Below are 22,562 nucleotides of genomic sequence, written 5' to 3' on the forward strand. Positions count from 1 at the left end.
AATTAATATAAAATTAACGATTAAGTTATAATTTTTTCTGTAGGAACTGGGTATTTGACTGTTTTTATTATTATTTCTGAATATATTGCAGCACTAGTCCAAGTATTATAAATTTATTTTTATTATGTTCTTTATGTTTGACTGATTGATCAACATGTGTCTCTATAGAAGTCTTAGTTCTCACAAATTGTCGTCAAGTACCCTGTTAAAAATTGAGAGTTTTTTATATTTTACAGTGCATGAAAGATATATAATTTAAAACATGCTGCAAATGACATTAGTTTTTGATTGGCCAGCCCTTTAAATTGTTATATGTTCAATATTGTTCATCATTATTGCTTTTTTTACACAACTTTGGATCTTAAATGCACTGTAGATTTAAACTCATTGATTGCGACACGTAAGGTGTTCTCGTTATGCATATCCTGAAATATTCTAAATTCTGCGTGTTCTAAATGCATTTTTGCGTGTTTTGTTGTCAGTCTTCATTACAGAGTTGTAAAATCATATTCGGTAGTGTAAGTGGAAGTTTACGTGATTGGCTATTTTCCGACTAACGAAAATGTATACTTTTTATAATGTCAAAACTTTTGTGACATTGACGTCATGTGACATCACTTTTGGAAGTCAAAAGCGTTTAAAATCAGATAAAAAATGTTAAATCGAGTAGATAATGAAACTGATCATCATCAGCCTACCCTTATCTTACTTTATGTGGGGTCGGTACAGCATGTCATTCTCCCTGTCTGATGTTAACCGATCAGTTACTTCCTTTTTAGCCATATCCTGCCTGATGCACTCAATCCACCTCTTCTTCGGCCTGCCCCTATTTCTTTTCCCATTCAATTTCAAATCCATAACCTTTCTTACAATATTATTTTCCTCCCTTCTCATAACGTGACCATACCATCCAAGCCTATTAATTATTAATCCAATGTTCCTATTATCGGTGCTGCCTTGAGACTCCCTCTCACATATTCGTTCCTTATCTTATCCATCCTTGTCTCTCCACACATCCATCGAAGCATCCTCATCTCCGCAACATGCAGTCGCCTTTCATCCATCACCTGCCCAACATTCCGAACCATATGAAACTGATATTGATATTTAATTATCATGTTTGATTATTGAAATACTGTATGCATTTTATTTTTACAAGTACCTAAAATAGCCAATTGCTATTTAATAATGTCAAAAAGTGAATGAAATGTCGCGGCTTTTACAATAACCTGAGCTAACTACAGTATTCGCGTACCTGGTACAATATGGCAATTGTAAATAAATAAGTCTAGTATTGTGACTAAGTCACCTTATCAGAGTTTATGATTAACATAGTTGGTCTAACGTCTGCATGTAATTATTATAACATTTTAATATATTTTTTTTCTAGTTGATCGAGTCCGCAAATATGTAATTTTTCATTATTGTTTTGTGTTAAATCGGTATTTCTTTTTTATCTGTGAAAGTTATATACCTATATTTCTGTAAGTATCACATAGTTGCCGCTATTCGCAATTTTAATGACAATAGTAAATTATTAGAATATTTTTATTAATCTACTTTATCGTATATTCGATGTCGTCGAGATTGATGTTCATATATAAAAATTATACAATAGGGGGCGTTAAGGTATCTACTAAATTGCTTAAATATAATGGGTGTACTGATTCTAAATAGCATAAAAATATATACTGTCTTTAACTCATAATGTAGCGATTCTAACATAATACAAAACTTACTGTCTGTCGTATGTTCTTGTCATTTACTGGCAAACATCTGCACTTTATACATATTTAATAAATATTCCAATTACTAATATGTAGAAAGTATATACAAATATCTTTATGAAATATCTGCAAAGGTAAACTCATAGATATGTACTATTCCTCTAACTTTTTGTTTAAGCATGTTTTGTCCCTATCTCACTTTACAATATTTGACATTGACAGAGACAAAACATATTTAACTAAAATTCTATTAAAAATTAAAGGAGACTCACGATTAATATTTGGGCGATGTTGAGAGTTTCTTGTACAAATTTATGAGTTTGCCTTGTCTGGGAGAATATTTATTATGAGGTTATCCATAAATATACCATATTACATGCTAAATATATAAATTGGGCACACCTTTACACCGTTTAATGTGATCTAATTTTGGTACGTCCATTTGCAATATGCCATATCTTCGGTTGTCCATTAGAATTTGCCATTGAGATTTTGTCGTAATTAATAACATGCAACATTTATGGAATTTATACTTGGTTCCTGTCAATGTTTAAAATGAACTGTGCTTAAAGGCGGAAATTGTAAATTAATATTTCACAACAGATAAGTTTCGATAATTCATCAATTCTTTACCATCATAATAAGAATATTAATCTAAATTAGAAATAAATTTTAACAGTCACCGCCTCGGAACTTTGCAATGGGAGCTAGTATCTCTGCTATTTCCAGGTTATATTAAACGTATATCGAATATAATCGAAATCCATGAAGACTTATTCGTGTTTTTTTTTTAATTCTTATAATGATGTTAAAGAATCAATATGGCTACAATAAGTATATATTTTATGTGTAGACCAGATCACAGTGCAAACTAGTTTTAAGTTTCAATAAGAATATCCTTATGAATCTCCTTTTTTTAGCATTCCACCCGTGAAAAATACAACGAATTTCTTTTCATATATTTTCTATTTTTGTTATTAGTGTGTAAAATTATTTGTATGTATGTTATATGTATGTTGTATGAACAAATCAATTGATTTTTGAGAATCATGTAACATTTATTAATAGTCTAATCTGGTGTGATTTACATACGAATTATTGTTGTCCAAATAATCACATTATCGTCAACTTTTACACTACTTATAATTTAGAGTTACTTGTAAAACACCAGTAGCGTCACATAGATAGCGAACAAGATAGACATTTATTTTACGAATTTTGGTAATTTTTAGATTTTAATCGCTCGCACCAGCTGGCGGGGGGAGCGGGACTAACTCGGGATACAATTTGGAAACTCTTGATACCAGACCACCAGTGACGGACGATACTTGTTCTAATGTTGTTTATGATGTCAGCATTCTAGTCCAGGTTTCGGGTGTTTTACAAGTACGTGTCTCATTCCTAACATTGTGCTTTCACTGTTGTAATAATCATAAATATATATTTTTTAAAATTTTAATATGTAAAAGAAAACTTTACTGAGTTAAAGTTTTGACTTTTTTTTTACTAACCTGGTAAATCCGGTTTTGCATATTTATACTTACAGAAAATGATGATTACGGAATATATTCTATGTAGGTAGTGTTATTTTTTAAACATCTACTTCCCGAAAAAAATTGTCAAACTGACGACGCCCGTAATCTGTGCCAGTAATATATCTTTTCTGTAATTTTCCGGTTTATCAGCGAAAGTGTAAAGCATAATGTTCTATTTTTCATCTCGTGAAAACGCCTGGTGATAGATCTAAATATCCGCGACCACCACACGTTTTGTATTATTTATTTATCAATTCCAATCGGTATTGTTGTAAAGATTGGCTTTATAAAAGCTATTAAACTTATAAAATAATCAATATATCACTTGTTAACAGAATGTAATTATGTCAATAAATTCGATTAGCAAAGTATATTTTGTTTTAATAAGTATTCTCGATATCTAAGCCCAAAACTAGTCGACAAGTCCTAGAACACTAAACACTACACTTTTTATTTAGACGTTCTAGTTTTTACGTCACGTTCATGATGAGGAGGTAACTATTTCGGTCGTGAAAACATAGAATTACAATATTGAATACTTATATGCATCGTTTATTGAAGCACCCCAGTTAGGCAAGCAAATAACAAACGTATGTTTCTCTAAACCCTTCCGACCAATTAGCCTATTGAGCGCGTTAGTCTAGCTTATCGTCAACACGCAACCATTAGGGTGTTTTTCCATCACTGTATATGCAACGTTGCTATGGGTTTGAAAATCAGCCAATATTCATAGATTCGCAGGTGACGCGTTATATGAAATATAGATTAAAACAAACATTCCATGCAACTTCCCATGTCATGCTCTGCGGTGGACTCACAATTTTAAAAACATCAATTCGTTCGTCAGATGTACATAATGTTGAGTGTAGTACTTGACAAGTACTTCGCATGGATTTTATGAGTACTCCGACGGAGTACCTACCAATTCCATGAATGTACATGATAACTCCGACCCATCTCATACAAAACGGCAGATTGGGAGCATAGATGTATTAAATAGTTCTTAATACATCTATGATTGGGAGTTACAAAACCGGGCTGACGATCAGGGACAAAAGATATTAGCGCTCTGACAATATATTTCTATCTATATTCTGACATAAAACTATTTCTAGCTCTGACATAAATAAGCATATTTCTTTTTTATATGAGCGAAACGAATTAAGCCAATAGCGTTCTTTGTTTACGTCACACATATAGATGCGTACTGTGGGTGTGGATTGCCACAAGGCGTATACAATGCCCTCCATTCAACATGAACATCGTAGTGATCTTATAGCTCGAGCTGTACATCGGCCTAGCGGCTGCGCATCTTCGTAGGTCTCCGTAGCACAACTAACTCACTCCGCTACATACTACCATCGTAGCTTTCACATATCTTCGCAGCATATAGCTGCATCGCGAGTCTGATGGAAAAGCGCCCTTGTATTCAAGTGAGTTGAGTGTAATACTCAAGCACCTACACCAGTATTTCATTCTGGACCACGAAGGAAGTCCTGCGGAATAGATATTTGGAATCAACAATATAGATCGGCCACGTTGCTGTTGTGAACGACTGTAGCGCCACATCTGCGGGACTTCTTTCATGACGCTCTTTTTAGTTTATCTTTCAACACCGTCGTGGTTGCCTTTATCTACACGGTTTTAGGCCCTAATGTGATTTTGAATTTAAATTGGTCCTTTACCCATGAAATGTTGTATTTCTCTATAACCTGAAACTTTCCGCGATATGGAAGGGGAGTGCCACACGTTACTTCCGACATTGTTTCCGGTGAGGTTAGTCAGACGCGCAACAGGCTTTCGGATTAGTGTGGCGTGTACCACTACTGCTGTAATGCTGCCCTAATCGAGTCAGATGAATGCATGCATTTATTTATTCAAGGAGGTCTTACAGTCTAATTACATAGCATATTAATAAAGCGATTGCAGCGAGTCGCGGTCATGAAGAGTTTCAAGTATTATCACGGCGCAAAGCAGGTATAACTGCCCGCCATGTCACGTTGTGGCGCGACGGGCGGCGACCGAGTCCAGCGACCACAACCAGCGGAGGGCATACGTTATAAGCTCTCACGTCCTGCCTACTTTTCAAATTGTGTTGTATTTACCGCTTTGCGCAGGTAAAAACTACCTGTGGAAACTAACCTACGTGTCAGTAGATGGCGTATATCTGCCTTTACTTGGCATACCTACTTCTATCACTGCAGTAAGGATAAGACACAATTTCTTGAATATATTCCCTCCTACGCAGGTCTCGTCTCCACTACTCGCGATTAGGCCCCAGCTGGTCAACAGCTAGCTCTATGTCGATGAGTCAATGATATTATTTACAGTCGGGCCATCCGGGGATGACAATAGGTCAATTCAAAGTATACGGTATCCTATTATTTATTGGGGGCTAAACTTGTTTCTGAGAATTTAATTCTCGGCGAGAATAAAATGAGATTTGAATGAATGGTACTAGTGCGGAGCGCACAGAGTGAAAGGTGTTTATTGCGGTTGTTTGACCTAGATTTTGTAGTTGCTATCATTAAGACCTAACATTTAGAAAAATATAACTATCTATTATTAATTTTCTTTTTATATACCTCTTACCGATATAGGTATATGAAAAAGATTGTGTTAAAAAAGGTTGAGACAAAATCATTTATTCAGCATCATTGAATTTATGACTCAGTAGGTCTAATTTCGAAAAGGCAACACATGTATCTTCAAAATAATAAAATACTTGAATAATAACAATTACACTATGTACCGATTGGTTATTAATTCACATTAAATCAAAATTATATTTAAGAAATAATTAACTACATAAATATTATCCTATTTTATAAAATATAAACATTATGATTAATTCTTATTTAGTAATGGCAACATTTTTTCTAAAGCGCCAACTGGTGGCGAATTGTCGTAACTTCTTATTGATATCTCTGCTCTATGTTCATGTCTGTCATGTTGTAATTTATTCTCCAGTTTTGTGCTACTTGCTAACAAACCTGACGTATATTGAATATGTGTTCGTGTTTGGTTTGTTCGCGATTTTAATGTATTTGAAATAACATCTCAATGTATAAGTTATGCGAAAAGTTCCTTTCAAAACCAATGACATTATATGAACTCGATGTGCGTTTTGGCCATTTTACTTGGCTTGCGTTGGTGATTCGTACATAGTCACGTGACCTAAGTGGTTTTTGGATCAATGGCGCCAAATGTCTATATTAGAAAATGTACGTAAATTAGAAACTATTTTACTGTATTGCATGATTGTAAATAGCTTTACATTAGTTTTGTTATACACAACTTATACATTCAAGTCATAATACAACGAATAGATGCGTAGAACTCACGTCAATCTGGCAACAAAACAGTGCTGCTATCTATGTTGTCAATTTTGTTATGTAGTCTCCAATGGACACTACTTGTGAGATAAATATTTACGGTTAATTATTGTAAAATGGTATCATTGGAATCTATAACAGTGCTATGTGAGTGCATTTTGAAATATAATGCAGATACCAGTATAAATATTCGATGTTTGGCCGAAAGAATGACTGCCCCGCTATTTACTAGTACCGCGGAGCTGTCTTCATGCCCGCCATACATATTACCTACTCGTGCAATAAAGTGAAACGTCAAACGGGATTTCTGTTTAATTTCGTGACAAAATGAAAAACAATGAATTTTGCGTGCTTTGTTGAGTATAATTACATTTATGGTGAGATGAAACTCTGATCCCTTGTAATAAGCGTTTAATACAAATCTCGTTGTTGAATTCTGAATTGACATTTTCTTTCTTACGTCAAACAACATTTTTTATCGAATTTATCGTTTATTTGTTGCGTTTTTAGGACAAAATAGGTATAAAACTTGATAAATTTAGATGCATGTAATTGTTTTGATAGGTAATTAAATGCTAAAATGAGCTCCAGTTATTTTGCCAAAATCAGCAGTGATATCAGTCTTTTCATTACCTACCTACCTTGGGAATGTTTGTACTGTGGTCATTTCATTTTTATAGTAATTTTTGCATCAGAAAACTATGTAATAACAGTCATAAAATTTCAATAATTTTTTAGGTTATTAAAAAGGTCTGTTTTTATTTCCAGGTTGCATTGTACCTATCTAAAGTGCCATCATGTAGTGGAAGATGTGACATTTTACACAATGCTGCTGCCACGGTCTAAGTGTAAAGCAGTAGTAGGTTCGTGAACATGTAGGTTGTGAGCGAACTTTAAGATGTCAGTTAGAGGCACAAAACGGGCGACCGGAGTGCGGGGAGAAGAGGCCGGCACGTCTAAGCGACGCCGGACAGAGCCCGAAGACGCACTGTGGCAACTCCGCCCCGACGTTAAAATGCCATCTATTTACAACAGAAGTGCCTCAGAGGCACCTGCAGAACTATTCAGGTTTGTGTGTTAATGTTAAATCATTTTTTGCAAGAAATATTAAGTGTAGTGCTGTGAAATATCACCTATGCTTTTTGCGAAGGGCTGCCTGCAGTGTTTGAGTAAGACTGTTGCTTGTAAAGAAATTAAAGAATACATTTTATTCTTAACATTTGTGTTTTCAAGTCAGCAGTGGCCTCAGTATGTGTTAATTATTTTGTGTTCAATTGTTGTTATTTTAACGCAAGTCAGATTTTAAAGATTGACTACAATAATTTTGACCAGAGTAAAATCAATTTATTTGAGACCAAATTGTTTAAATTGTAAATATGCCCACTAAATAGCCTAGGTATGTGTTGAGGATTGGTCAGTTATCAGCGTGGTGCACTTCAGATTAAAGATTTTGCAATTGAATAGTTTTGACCATCAGTACCAAACACATATGGCTGTAGCTGAAATTTTGGATTTTGCTTTGCGATTTTAGTGAAATAATTAGTAAATAATTTATAATGTTTAGTCATGAAACGCTGTGCAATGATCATTGATTAGGTTTGTATCTCGAAGGCAATAAGGAGGAAGAGGCAGATAAGAACTTTTTATAATTTGTGCAAATTCTACATTTACATTACAATTTTGTTAGAAATTTTAATCATTACAGAAGAAGAGGCCAAATTGAAACCTATATAATGAAAATAATGATGTGTGGTTTTATTATTAAGGATCTATCTATGTGAATACATTTTCATGACCTTTGTGGCATGATGGTGGTCATGCCAGTTGCCAGTTTCTGGGTTCGATCCCAGTAGAGTCAATATGAAAATCATTATTTTTCATATTGACTTTTATTGAATGTTGAAATGTCATTGTTTTTTTATCATTCTTCAATTGGTATCTATCCTATAACACAAGCCTCAAATTTACTTTGGGGATAACTTAATTTGTGTGATTTATATAAAAATGTATATCTAGAAATTTGTATAAGCCAGCTAGCGATTTATGGAATCAATATTTTATTACTTTATGTTGTTGTGCAATTATTATGTAAATGTTGTACTCAAGATTTTGTACTCAGAAGTGTGATGTGTGATGATTAAATAATTTGCCAATATATTGATATATGATTATATTTTATGATTAAATAATATGCCATTATTTATTAATCCACACACACAGTACTACTTATGTGTTATTATTCCTTTAGACGACATTAATGTTAGATTTTATATAATCATATACAATATTTATATTAATACATTTATGTTTTCATCATCAAAGATTACTTGATAAACATTCTATTTATAAAAATGTGCATCCAATGAAAATAAGTTTATTTTCAGCACATGAATTAAATTGAGAATAAAAATTTTTGGATGAAAAATAAGAGATCACTGAAATTCATAATCAAATTTTACTAAATTTTTCATTCTTTATTTGCAAAAAAAATCCTTGCTCTTTTATTCCATATTTTATAGTTAAATAAATATACATGTTTGATATAGGTATATTTAAATTATGCTTTTGCGAATATTTTAGGTGGTTTGTAAATGTAAAAAATTAATGATGGCTAAGCGAAAATGTTATTGTGATAACCTAGCCATGAATACAAATTTTAAGGTGTAATCTGTAACAACCACATCTTTTTCTCATTTGTGGTAAAAGCCAAAAATACATTTTATTGTCCAAAGAACAGTTCAAATTTCAACTGAATTGAATGAGAGTTTTAGAAGCAAACTACTGAAGATTTCATAGTTGGTGACACTTTTAAATTTTTAAGCTTTTGAGTACTCTTTAGAAGCTACTTATCCTAAAATTAAAACTGTAATTATGCTAAGGCGAAGATTCATATTGTATAAGCTGTGCATATTCTTTTTGGACTTTGTGTGATACTTTTCAGGATTTTCCAAAAATCTGAAAAGAAGGATATCAATATCATATTATACTTACCGAGCAAAAAGTGAACACATCTAATTGAAATCAAAGGATGAAATTATATTTGTACAAATAGTTTTAGCAAATAACTATTAATACTAAATATTTAAAACTATAAAACTTTTGAAAACTTAAATGCAGTATCAGCATTTTGATAAGTCAAGGTTAAGTTTTGTGTAAATTAGTTGTAATAATGACCATTTTGATATCGTCAAAAATTCAAGCGGATTGATAGCTTAATTATATAAAATATAGGCAAATATAAGCTTTATTAAAAGCTTGAAGCCGGGTATCCCTATTGTCAAACAAAAGTACAGTCACCAGGAAAACAAAAGTACATATGCTTTAATAGTCCTTTAAAAGTGTTTTGTTAAAACCTGTTTATATTAATATATGTACATTTACAAGTAAGACGAAAGTTTTGGATTGACAATACCTTCTATAACAGAGCTATTTGATGTGATGGATCTTATTTGAGCAAATGAAAGAAATGTGGAAAAAATAGGATAGGTGGAATATGGTGCAGTAAATAAGTTACATTTCACAGAGGCTTTAATATTTATTTTATACACTTGGTTAGTCAACAACATGACTGTTAAATATTATTCTCATTACATTTTAAAATTTACCATTGTTAAATAAGATGTTTAATTATAATTTTGTGATAATCATATTATAATAGGTACAGAATTTCCATGTAAGCTTTATGAAATGTTGATGATATATTCAATAAAAAGTTGTAAAATGTGAGAAATTTTGTGACAAAAGTAAAACAAAATTAAAATAAGTATCATCAATATGTTCATTATTCGGTTTTCAGAAAAGATCTCATCAGCGCGATGAAACTACCAGACTCTGAGCCGTTGACGGCCAGTGAGTACTGGGTCATCACGGACACGTGGAAGCAGGATTGGGAGCGAGGTGTGCAAGTGCCAGTCAATCCGGACTCGCTGCCGGCGCCCAAAGTCAAAATTATTGACAACCCCAAGCCACCAGACTTTCAAGAATTCAAATTGTAAGTATAGGGTATTATAAGTTCTTCTGTGAAAAAATATTAGCATTGTAGTTTGTTACGCGAATCCGTGCAAAGTAGAGAAGAAAAAGTACGAAAGAGGCTTTACGGGTGAGGAAGAAACCAAAAAAACGCTCAGATGAAAGAGACTTCAAGAAAAAGTAACATAAATTTGTAGTAAATTTATTCTATTGTTACACGATACATATGTTCAAAAATATAAGCTGTTCTTTAGTTCACATTGGAGAATGGACATGTTATATTCTTTATCAAAAGTTTGTTGTGTAAATAATTCTAACTACTCCTTTGCGGGGAATCCCCGCCGACTGTGAATAATAAATCCATTCAGAATCAGACAAGATGATTATCGATGCGCCATAATGAAGTCTTATTTTAACCTTAAACTGATCAGCAATATATTAGAGCTGTTCGCTTCAAACATGAACAGTACCCCCGATATACATAAGAAGTTTCTTAGCAGCCGTCCCGATTTCGCTCGGGTTAAACCATAATAAAAACCTACCTCAATCTTCCTCAGGAATCACACCACTAACTATTGGTGAAAAGCATATAATAATCCGTCCAGTAGTTTTTGTGTTTATTCTATGTTCATATAGACGATGCAGACGTGACAGACGTGACACTTCTTCTATAACATGCAAGCTAATGGAGTATAGTATAAAAATGGTTATGCTTTTCAAATTAAAAAATTGTCCACAGACCCAAGGACAAATATATCCACTTAACGCGCGACGCGCACTTCCAACCTGACAAGCATCACCTGAGCACGACGCCGGCGCGCGCGGAGGCAGCCTGCAGCTATGACCTGGATGCCATCGACACGGCCTGGCTCAAACTGTTGAACGCAGAACGGGCCAGGGCAGGCGCCATGCCCATCAACGAGAACCAGCTCGAGAAAGTGTTAGAAGAACTTGAGGTAAGCGCGCGTTATTAACTTTCTCACTGGTTCGCGGGTTATAGTGAAAATGACACCTGTGCCATAATCATGGAAACCATGCGCTGGGATCTCATGTAACAAGTATGTAATATTAAAATGGCATGCGTTTCTATGAAGACATTCTGTGACATACGCCTGATTTCATTTATTAGGGATCAAACTTTAAGAAAGCTCATAAGAGCTCAGTCATAAGAGCTGTTCACTCTAATAATTGTAAGATTCAAGGAGATTGTCCGATCGCCTATTGTATTGGCACCATTCCGTCGGCAGCTCGTCAAATATATCAATGGATTTGTCAAGAGCATTCGCAATTTTCTTCATATGACTGAGGCCGAGAGTCTTACCTCCCTGCTACCAAGAGCGAAAAGTATATCAATTCAATCGATTGCAACATGCATTCCTTATGAAAACTGTCAAAGTTCAGGGAAATTCACATGAGGAATTGATAATGAATTTATAAACGCGTATCGATCGATAGCGTATGCATTTCAAATGAATAAAATTAGCCCCTGGCCATTTCTTACTTGTTAAGTTTGACATTGATCGCTTCTAAGTTGGACGTTGAAATATGTCGTAAAATATACCCTATATTTCCATACAGTCTTTTGTAATGTTCCGATACGCTAGTAAAATCCCAGTATATTCCGACTACATTTTCGAAAATAGTTTCATATTTCGTTGGCTAGCTCTTCAATGTATTCCAGACAATGAATGAAATACCAAAATAGAATAGTAAAAAAATCATTGCTGAATTCTGCATACGAGATCCTACTCGGATTCCAATTTATTTAGTGAATGGAATCCACAGGATCGGTGATTGAATTGATTTTTTACTTGCATTTTTTCATTGGACGGTGTTGAAAACATATTTTATTTATTACGTGCCGAAAAGTCGTAAATTGCCAAACTTTGTTTAAATAAAACCGTAACACTAAATAAACTGTTAATTACGTATTACCTACACGACGTACGTCCCGTACGTATTCAATACTACATGAAATATAACTTTACATGTTATATTTGATGTAGTAATAAATGAAAACTAAAAAGTATACTTTTACCCAATTTCGTAATTATCCAATTTAAAATTAATATACAAATATTGGTGAATTGATTCATTTTAAAATAATAATACAACGTTTAAACATATAAATCAAGCGATCTCTGTAATGAAGTGACGCGTTGATGCACGGGCGAAGCGTCCGAACATTTCCCGCCAACTTCACAAGTCTGAACTTGGGTGCAGTTGCTGCGCATCATACAGTAATTACAGCACAGGACAACAAACATCAATAGTCAGTTCCCTGTGACGTCCAGAGCTAAAATGTTCCTGTTGAGTTTACGTGCCGTGATTTATCCCAGGTATGTTGAAATAATCTTGATTCAGATCGTACAATGTAGTGTTTGAGTTCGTTTTAAATCCCAACTGTTTGAAACCAATTGAAATTAGTCCCCAAGTGGCCAGTCTGCTATTCAATTTCGAGAATTTTCTAAGTTATTTACCTTTTTTAGGGTATATTATTTCTTTGCCAATTTTGTCGTTTGTTTGGAATTCGTAAACCAACCTTTCAAGTAGATCTCTAAAAGCGACCTTATTTTACAAGCTTAAGATTGCGTTCGATCCCTAGGCACGGTAACTGTACCAACCGCATATAATAGAATACGAAGTTCCATCTCGAACTTGACCTATTTTTTTTACCTTACCAAATGAAATTGCATTCAGCATATTTGTGCTCAAGCGGCCCGATATCTTGCAACATGGTTTTATAGTATTTATAAGTATTCGAATTCAATATATACTAATTTTGCGTTTGATTACGACCCGGGCGATGTAGCTCTATCGATCGGGCTCACCTGAATTCAGGGCGAAATTCGTTTTGTTTAAAGTATTTCCCAGAACCGAGAGCGCGTTGCATCGAGCTGCATCAGGCTTCCTGAGGGCAATATCTGTTTTCGAGTTCGCAACTTTAATTAACATTTTGTTATATAATATTTTATATATAGGCTACACACCAGGGTTTTACAGAGTTTTAATTAATATATGAATTTGAATTCGATTAACTGTAGGTTCTCAGCGTTCATGTATTTATATTCTTCTTACAAATGTTTTAGTAGTTATAGTAACTACTCAAGTTGCTTTTATGAAAGAGTAAAATTATTTATTAAGGAATTTCTCGATATCCCGATCATTTTTAAAATATTAATAAATAAATATAAAATTACCAGTAAAAATACTATTATTGTTTACGAAATTTGTTCTTAAACCTTATTGTGTTGACATTTTGATAATTTACTAAAATCTTGTCTAATAGTCGATACATAAATAAACACTTGTCATAATCTGTAAATATCACTGGCTCGTGAGATTCTCTTTATTAGGCTGCGTTTCCACCAGAGATGTGCGAAAATGGGTAGCGAGGGATGTGTTTTTGAAGAACCAATAGAATCGCTCTATTTACCTCGATTAGCACAGCTCTGGTGGCTTAACAGCGCTCCGCATCTCTGGTGGAAACGCAGCCTTATGGTTGAGCTTCCTGATAGTCGGCTCATGTGTCAACTCGTCAACGTGTGCCGACAGGGGATTGGTCAGAACGATTCTCTTATATTTAGTTAGGTTAATCATATTTTTTTCACGACTCGATCTTATTTTTGTCTACTTTTTGATCATGTATTCTGTGTATTTTGTAATAAAAATAAGAATCGTAAGCCGACCAACACTGTTTAAATGACATTCTTTCACTATTTTTTCTCAGCAGTAGCCGTCAGAAGCCGTCTTAAGTGCCTGTAAAGGTCAATTTCTGAATAAATGCTTAGACTTTACAAAAGCTGGCTGGCGTGTTGTCGTTGACGTCCTGTCACGAAGTAGAAATTTCTCTAGTGTATTTTTCTTGGCTGTACTTTATTGAATGCAAAGTATCTCCCAAATGTAGCAAATAAAAATCGGATTTATAAATATTTAACAGAGATTTGCCTATAGATTCTATTTTTCTGACCGTTACTATTGTTACTTATTTTCAATGATCTGTCCCTTTTTCACACAACGGAATTGAATATTTATCAATTTTAATAGGCGACTCTTTTGTCACGTTTTATAGCAATAATTGCTTAATGTAATAGTATATCTATATATATATAAAAGAACAAGCGTTTTTTTACTAATCAACGCCCAGCCTAAACCATAGAAGCTATAAACGCGAAATTTGGATAGTAGCTATAGGTATTACGTGGTGCTCAGATAAGAAAGGAATTTTCAAAATACGACCTCTAAAGGGGGAAGGTATAAATTGGGGGTAAAGTTTGTATGAAAAATAAAGAAAATCTTTACGGGTCTACTTGAAACTTGGCATAAATGTTATGCAACAAAAATAATGAAACCCGTGTTTCAAGATTTCTTAAAATTTGACCTTTAGGGTAGTTAATGAGGGCTAAAAGAAATAACGAATAATCCCATTCAAAATTTCGTCAACTAAAGATTTGGAGTATATAGCTCAGCGGTAACACCATTAAATTCACGTTGTATCTTTTGATGGTACGAATCCTGAACTTCTTTTATTTTATTTTGTAAAGAAACATTTAAATAAATTAATTTTTATACGGGAGAAAAGAAAAACCGCATGTTTTTCTTCTGATTTTTGGATTTGAAATGTTGCCAGATTCCTACCTATCGTCGTTCCGTACCTATGTACGGAACGACGATGTCGTCGATGGTGATTTCTGATAATTATGGTTTTACCCGTGGTTTATTCCGAGCCAAGCCGGTACGGGCTGCTAGTTTTAAATAAACGGTTTACATTAAAACCATATTGGAAAACATTTTGAAAAACAAATTTTAAAACAGTATAAAGTCCAATAGAGATTTGCTGTAACTGCAATTTAGTCGTACCGGAGCGGGCCACTCACATCGAGACGTAGACGTATATATAGATAATAACGCGATGTCGAGTAGTTTTAGTCTTTGTGTAGTATTAAATCCCGTCCGCGTTCTCCACGTAGATCTAAAAAGGGTTTTATAGTTCTATGTTGAGTGCCCCGGGTGTCCACTTAGTAGTACTATAGACTTATTACACTTTTTAAATGTCGTATTTTGCCTAAGGGAAAATACGAGTAGAAATGGCAGTTTACAATAGTAGTCTTCATTATGGCTTTTACTCAAATATGACGTTTATAATGTACTCAAAGCTTTCAGTTATTATAGATAGTCATGTACATAGTTCATTTCATAATATAAATTCCAGTTTCACAAATATCACGAGTTGATAAATTCCTTCAAACTTATCGGTTCCAATACTAGGGAAAACTATTTTCAATAGGTATAATTTCTCTCACTTCATACGACGACTTATTAAATACTTGGAGAATATGGTAAGTGTTAAAGTAGATCGCCATGTACGAAATCAATTTCTTGTTATGTGAGAAACTTTGATTATGATATTTCTTCTCTTTCTTATTTGAATAGAAAAACAACTTGTTCAATATGTTTTTAAAACTGTGGCCTTTGGTGTGGTATTCAACATTGTTTATTTATTTCAAAACTTCATGCACGAAATTAATGTATGGACAAAAGGTGGACTTAACTCTATATGGCATTCTCGATCAGTCAACCATTAGATCAAACAGAGATAGCAGACTGGTGCCATAAAGTGCATCTAAAAAATTAAAAAAAAAGCGTATTTGCTTTAATTAGATAGCTGTTTGATGGTGCACATTTAATTCCTTTTTAATTTTACAGAAAATAGAATGGAATTCCTCAATAAAATAATAAAAGATTGGATTAAAATTTACAATTTCCCGGCAAGATTTCCTAGCCGGTTTCTAACGAACTGCATTCGTTATTTTTTATTGCCTGCGGTGTTTTCTCGGAGCTTCCCTCGTTATTCAGTTTGCGTTCATTTATACCGCTTTACCCGATGGAACCCGCTTTGTGAGAGCGTAATGTAATTTCAATACAGAAACTGGTATGTGTGTGTTTATATACTTCAAAAGTACTTAACCGCAATGTGTGTGAAACGGTCCTTTGACTGTGCCCTGCTATCGAATAGAAAATAATTTGTATTAACTATTTTCCTATTTTCACGGCATCTGGTCATTTTCACGTACTACATTAATCCTTTTTCTTTATACAATCTATCCCTATTTCTCTATTTATCGTGGTTATTGTATTAAGTTCATCCTAGCCCCAATTTTACCTTCTGGGTCTTTCAGCCGGTAGAAAAATATGACTGAATGCCACCCGCCAACCGCGGCGCAATAGGTTCTCCCTGCACACGAAGAAACATACCAGAATATCGTTCCTGAACACATTTCAACAGCCGCACGACTTCCACGCGAGGTTCCACCTCGCCACCCCACCCACCCTCTAATGTTATTTCTATACCTAATTCTCGCGATAATCATGTCTATCTCATGTGCATACATGTATTGCGCTTACATAAAGTTTTATGATCGATGTTCAGATATGTGGAAAATAAACCCAAACCAGGTGCCAATTATACTTTACATTATTGGCTATTGTCTTATAAATTAATTGTTAAAGCAATGAAATGTGTCTAACATTTTTTGACACAAGGCAGCTATTAGCGCCATCTACTTACGTACTACGTTTCGGTTTTACGTTTGTGTAATTACTAGTTAGGAAAACTATCACACCTAATTTGCCTTCATAAGTTTACGAGTAATAGTCGACCAACTGTATTCTACTATAAAACTTCAACATTTGCTGGCATAGTACGAAACTCTTTCAGTTGTTGTAGTTAAGTACGGTACCCGACACTGTACGTCTGACACGCATTTGGCCGGTTATTTTCAAGCTTTTAAAGTTATTTTTAAAAACGTAACTAGTGAGAAATAAGGTTTAAGAAACTCGCACTCTGCGAATCTTGGGGTTAGTTACCAATTGGAGACAGAGATGGTTAATATCCTGAGTTAAAACCCAGCCGAACACATCACCCGTTTCAACCCACCCAAACCACACATTGGACCGGGTGAAAACTCAATAATGCCAATAAGTATGTTTTGAATGTATTAATCCAAGGTGTTTGTTGACATCATGTATACATTTATTACATTTGGTGTTGAGGTAGTTACCTCAATACCAAATTTCATAAAATTTGGCCCAGCCGTTTGAGCTTGAAGATGAGGATGAGGCATCTAATCAAAATTTCGTCTTATTCATTATATCTCTGTAGGAAAGACAAATAGCGAGATAAGCAAACGGTAATTGAATTGTTCGCTAGAATATTATTATTTGCTCGACTGCAAACGAGATCTCGTCGCTAACAAGGTAACAAGGAATATCTGAACCAGCAACAGACTTAACGCTTCAGGCAGTTCATCCTTCGCAAAATCCGAATAATATAGTACAATTTATTGACTGACAGTGCGTTTTGCGAGATTACTGCCTCGTGCAGTGAGGACTGACTCTGTATTTACGTTCACGTTTATGTATAAAGTTTGAATGCATCAAACGCTGAATAAGTTTGATTAATCTCATTTTCTATCGTAGGTAGTATTTATTATTAGGTTTGATTTCGCTTTCGATTCGTGAAGCTCCTAAAGTTACTGATTAGGAATGAAATTGTAACATTAAAGGGAATTCATATTTTTGACGGCATGTCGTGCCGTCGATAGTCCCTTTTACTATCTAATTAGTATTCGACATTTGGTTAATTTTTATCAATAGCCGAAGGATCTAAAACTCTAATAAAACCATATAATTTGCTAAATAAATGTATTATATGGAAATGTTAACTGCAATTTATCAAAGGGAAACTTAACCATTACATTACGTTTTGCCCCTTACTCGAAACCTTCAGCTTCGGGGATCTTTTGGCTGAAGGTGGCTGTTTAGGCCTTAGGTGACAGACATTACCCGAAAAAATAAAAATAAAACTTACAATAAACTTTTAAAAGGAATAATAATTTTGGAGACAACAGAATTGAAAATTTAATTAGTTTTACAGCAATGTTGTTAATATTTCATTGAAAACCAAAAAGCATTCGTTATCAGAACAAATGACATAGTTCCTACAAAATTTATTTCAGTTTAGTACAATGTAAATATTCTGAATTTTGTTTAAAGTTACAAGCATCAAATCCTCTTTTCAATATTAAGCTTGCATGTGGAACGCAGCAAAGCGAGACATAATGCCTGCGATACCCTGTCTGAAGGAATTTTTAATAACATACAGTTCCTTCCTCTTTGTAGTTCAGATAAGGAGTAATTAAGAATCTTATCCAAGGATATCTTATTAAGAGGTAATAAACCCACTCAACAACCCCTTAAGAAAAAAAACAATCATTATTATTTCTTTCAATAATATTTACTAAGGACATTTAATATTGCAGTTATTGATTTTATTAATAAGCTAACTACATTAATATCTACTACACAGTTTTGTAAATTAAACTGCAATGCAATTAAATTAGGTGTACAAATACAATATACTTCCGCTGAATTGATTTTGCCGTGAAACCTATTTTGAGCTGGATTCAGCGCAGGCTGATTATAGAACCTTGTTGTTCACCATATTGCTGCACACATGGTAACCTAATTTGATCTCTATGTCCCCACAATAGTTACTAATTTGCAACGAATTTGGATACGATATTGATTGATATGCTGTTGTATACCTATATGTGTCCAGACAGATTTGCACGCAAAAACAAATACCTAGGGTACAGATATATATGCGTGATGCATTTCATTCATGAGAAGTGTCTTTATATTAGTTCTACGATCTCTCCAGAATTGCCAGATATACTAGCGATAGCATTTTAGCAATCGATATCTAGCTATTTGAGGAGTCTATGAAAAGTTAGCTAAAATAAATATAATTTAAACAATAAACATAGCCAAATTCAAAAGTATTTTTATTCTAACTTAACATTATTAGATAGCATTAATTGCAATAATGTCATAACGTTTTAAGTACTAATTAGTAACACGTATGTACGGACGTTTATTTATGCTCCAAGCCCTAGCGAGGGACCCCTGTCTCCCGTGCTCCCACTTGTTTCCCCCCTGCTTTTCTGCAGCCAATCATTGATGTTTGCACTATCTATGCGCTGAATTTTAAGGGTGGTGATGGACAATCAATAACATTTTGATATGCGTTTTTTGTTTGCTTACGTGCGTGCAAATAGTGCCCATTTACCTTGTAATTTGTTTGTATGAACAACTTTTTTAATAGCTTGACCATGCTTAACAATTTATTATTTGTGTAAGGCTTTGTTTTATTTAATTTTTCTACTGTCCCTTGTTATTAATCTATTGGTAACTTGTGCTCGTAACGCGGAATTTGATGATTTCCAGTGTAATGTGTTAAGAAACCGAGCCAACAATTTTGTTCCCCAAATCTGTCAGACGATCTGAAATCGGGCCGAGATTCCAGTATCTATTAAATTCTTTCTTATATTGGTTTCAATCGGCGCCGGCCGCCCCAAGATCGAATCCCAAAAATAGTATATCATGAGTATGTGTGCACGTGAATTCCGGAATCGATAGATTCCATCAAAGAGTATACTTTTTAGCAAAATATAATTTCCGTGGATTCCGTTGTCGGTGGGCGGTATATGTAATGCATCCCTTTGTCGCAACTGATGCAATGTCTTTTCGAAGCGACGTCCAATTACATCTGTAGTACCGATCGATTGGTAGTGTTCAATATCGATCAATATTTCTACTAGGGCTGCTACTTTTACAAGCTTTAAAGTGATATAAAGTATTATTTATCTACCTATGTTCCATTTATTTTGCGGATGACCGAATCTGAATGTCTCAATATAGAGAGACTGAGGAAAAGAGACACGATTGTGTGTGACAGATGGAAAGAAACTTGAGATGATTTTATCAATGTTTCTTTACAGATTTAACTTACAATTAGAAAAAAAAATAACTTACGCTCTCTAAAAACAATTTTTCAGATTCAAATATAATTTTAGTTTCTGTGAATGATATAAATTATCACCACAGTATAAATAGCAAAATATTGCTAAAAGGGGTTAAATGATTTTCACGAATTTTTATTTCTAAAATACTGGTAATTGGACAAAATATTTGTTATTTATTTAATATAGTCGTTACTTTTGTACATACAGCGCTTAGATAAATATGTCATCCTAATTTGAATTTGACAAATCCTACTAATAATATAAATGCGAAAGTCTGTAAGGATGTATGTGTGCATATATGTTTGTTACTTTTTCATGCAAAATTAATGCAAAAGGTAGAATGTAACCTGGAGTAACATATAGGGTACTTTTTATCCTGAAATTCCCACGGGAGCGAAGACCAGGGGCGCAACTAGTCTATATAAAAATTCTCGCCAGCCCTGTTGAATTCTGTCGATTCGACGCTTCGATTCGCCAGTGCGAGTTTCAAATTAATCACAGTTCATAGATATGATGCAGCGACGCGTTCCATTCACGTTTGGCGGGAACCGTCACGTGCCTTGATCACTGACTGTACTCAATGGCTTATGCACAGAATCTGTCAGTCTATTATGCACATTTCCCTTATCCCTTTGTGCATATTGGAAAATGCATTTTGTAATATTCGATATTATGAGCGTGATCATATTAGGTGACTTGTGACGTCAAACGTCAAATAAAACACTACTAATTGGCAATTGTTAAGTAGCTCCTTGCGTTTGACCTGTTTGGAAAATCATTCTTAGGTGGTTCTCAAAGCGTTTTGTTTCGACCTATGCGACCGCGCAGTCATATATACGATCCGTCAATTTGCTTGAGGAAGGAATCATTTCCAAAATCAATTATTTATAAAATTTACATTACCACAGTTCACCTGACCCACTGGCCGTTCTGCCAACTAGTTTAGCGACATTTAAGATGTTTCAGCCCTACTGAAAAATATTCGCTCACTCCACATTATAAAACCACAGGATCGAATAGATGCGAATATTAATCAGAATATGCCAAAGCAAAAAAAAGGTCCCTTAGGGCGAATAACGAGAATCTGTATAGAAATGAATGCAATGCACTGACGGAACTCAAAGGCAGTCGTATCAAAATAAATGCAAAAGAAATTTTCCGTTCTGTGAGATGGTTTTAATTAACTCGCAACCTCGTGTGTTTTAGATTTCAAAATGTTTGTTTTACACTTAATAGAAGCGGAAAGGTGCTAGTTTCACTCGTGTGGAGAGAGTTTCGTACATTGTTTTGACATCTACTTTAAACTTGTACGCTTCCAGCATGCACTTCTGGATAACTAATTATTTTTTTTTTTGCGAATCGCTGCTGTTGCCACCGCGTACACTTCACATGTACTTCACTAGTTAACGATGCAAAATATTTGGCGGTTTATGCTGTGTTTTATTATTTTATAAGTTAATAATTAAATAAATAATTCTTCTTGTTGTCAAAATTTGAAGGATGTTAAGGACGGTGGTCGGAATAGTCGCAGTTAAATATATATCTGCACCACTTTCTGGATTAAAACTTTCAATTTCACCTCGGTTCTATAAATCATGCCTTTTTAAAATTTAATGTTAATTTGATGTCATTTGCATTGTAATGCAAATAGGAAAGATCAAATGTGCATAGTCATAATAAAATATAAAATGTGTGTTAGCTCCCTCCACATCGAGTTATTGCAGTTTAATTAGTGGGGGTGCACTTGCGAGCCCGGCTTCAAAGGTGCACTATTGACATACATCTATGCGCACATAGGTACTCGTATATGCTATCTGTGCTCAGTCGTTAAAGGAAACTGAAATGGCGCCGCCGTATCGGGAAACTTGCAGGTGTAATACAGCTACAATAATTAAAACGTTTTAATTTTATATCTTTGATGGCATACAACCCTCCATTGCAATTAACTTTAGGATTTTGATTCGGTCTAGCTTACTATATACGGATTTTAATTAGAAACCGGCATAATTATTGGGAAGGGTCAGTTTTAATTGGTCAGCCATCTGTTCTGTTCACAGGTATAGGGTTGGTTCTACCTGAGAATTTACGGTAATTATAATCTTAATTTATCGCTACTCTGCCCGTGAATCA

The 22,562-nt window shown here is 34.2% G+C and overlaps 1 protein-coding gene across 3 annotated transcripts in view; it reads left to right on the top strand.

The window, feature by feature from the left end:
• Positions 1–6,193: 6,193 nt before the first annotated feature.
• Positions 6,194–22,562, top strand: part of rno (rhinoceros) — a 34,464-nt gene continuing 18,095 nt past the window's right edge. Inside the window, exons 1-4 of one of the 3 annotated variants that reach the window (XM_053767723.1) lie at positions 6,194–6,486; positions 7,366–7,665; positions 10,394–10,588; positions 11,306–11,522. In XM_053767723.1, the coding sequence (XP_053623698.1) occupies positions 7,496–7,665; positions 10,394–10,588; positions 11,306–11,522 (582 nt within the window). In that variant the 5' untranslated portion in view covers positions 6,194–6,486; positions 7,366–7,495. Of the gene's footprint in view, positions 6,487–6,644; positions 6,745–6,780; positions 6,975–7,365; positions 7,666–10,393; positions 10,589–11,305; positions 11,523–22,562 lie in introns of those variants that run through there. The other 2 variants (XM_053767724.1, XM_053767725.1) reach the window with 2 other exon arrangements.

The sequence above is a fragment of the Plodia interpunctella genome, chromosome Z, assembly GCF_027563975.2.
Source record: "Plodia interpunctella isolate USDA-ARS_2022_Savannah chromosome Z, ilPloInte3.2, whole genome shotgun sequence".
In the NCBI taxonomy this organism is placed as follows: Eukaryota; Metazoa; Arthropoda; class Insecta; order Lepidoptera; family Pyralidae; genus Plodia; species Plodia interpunctella.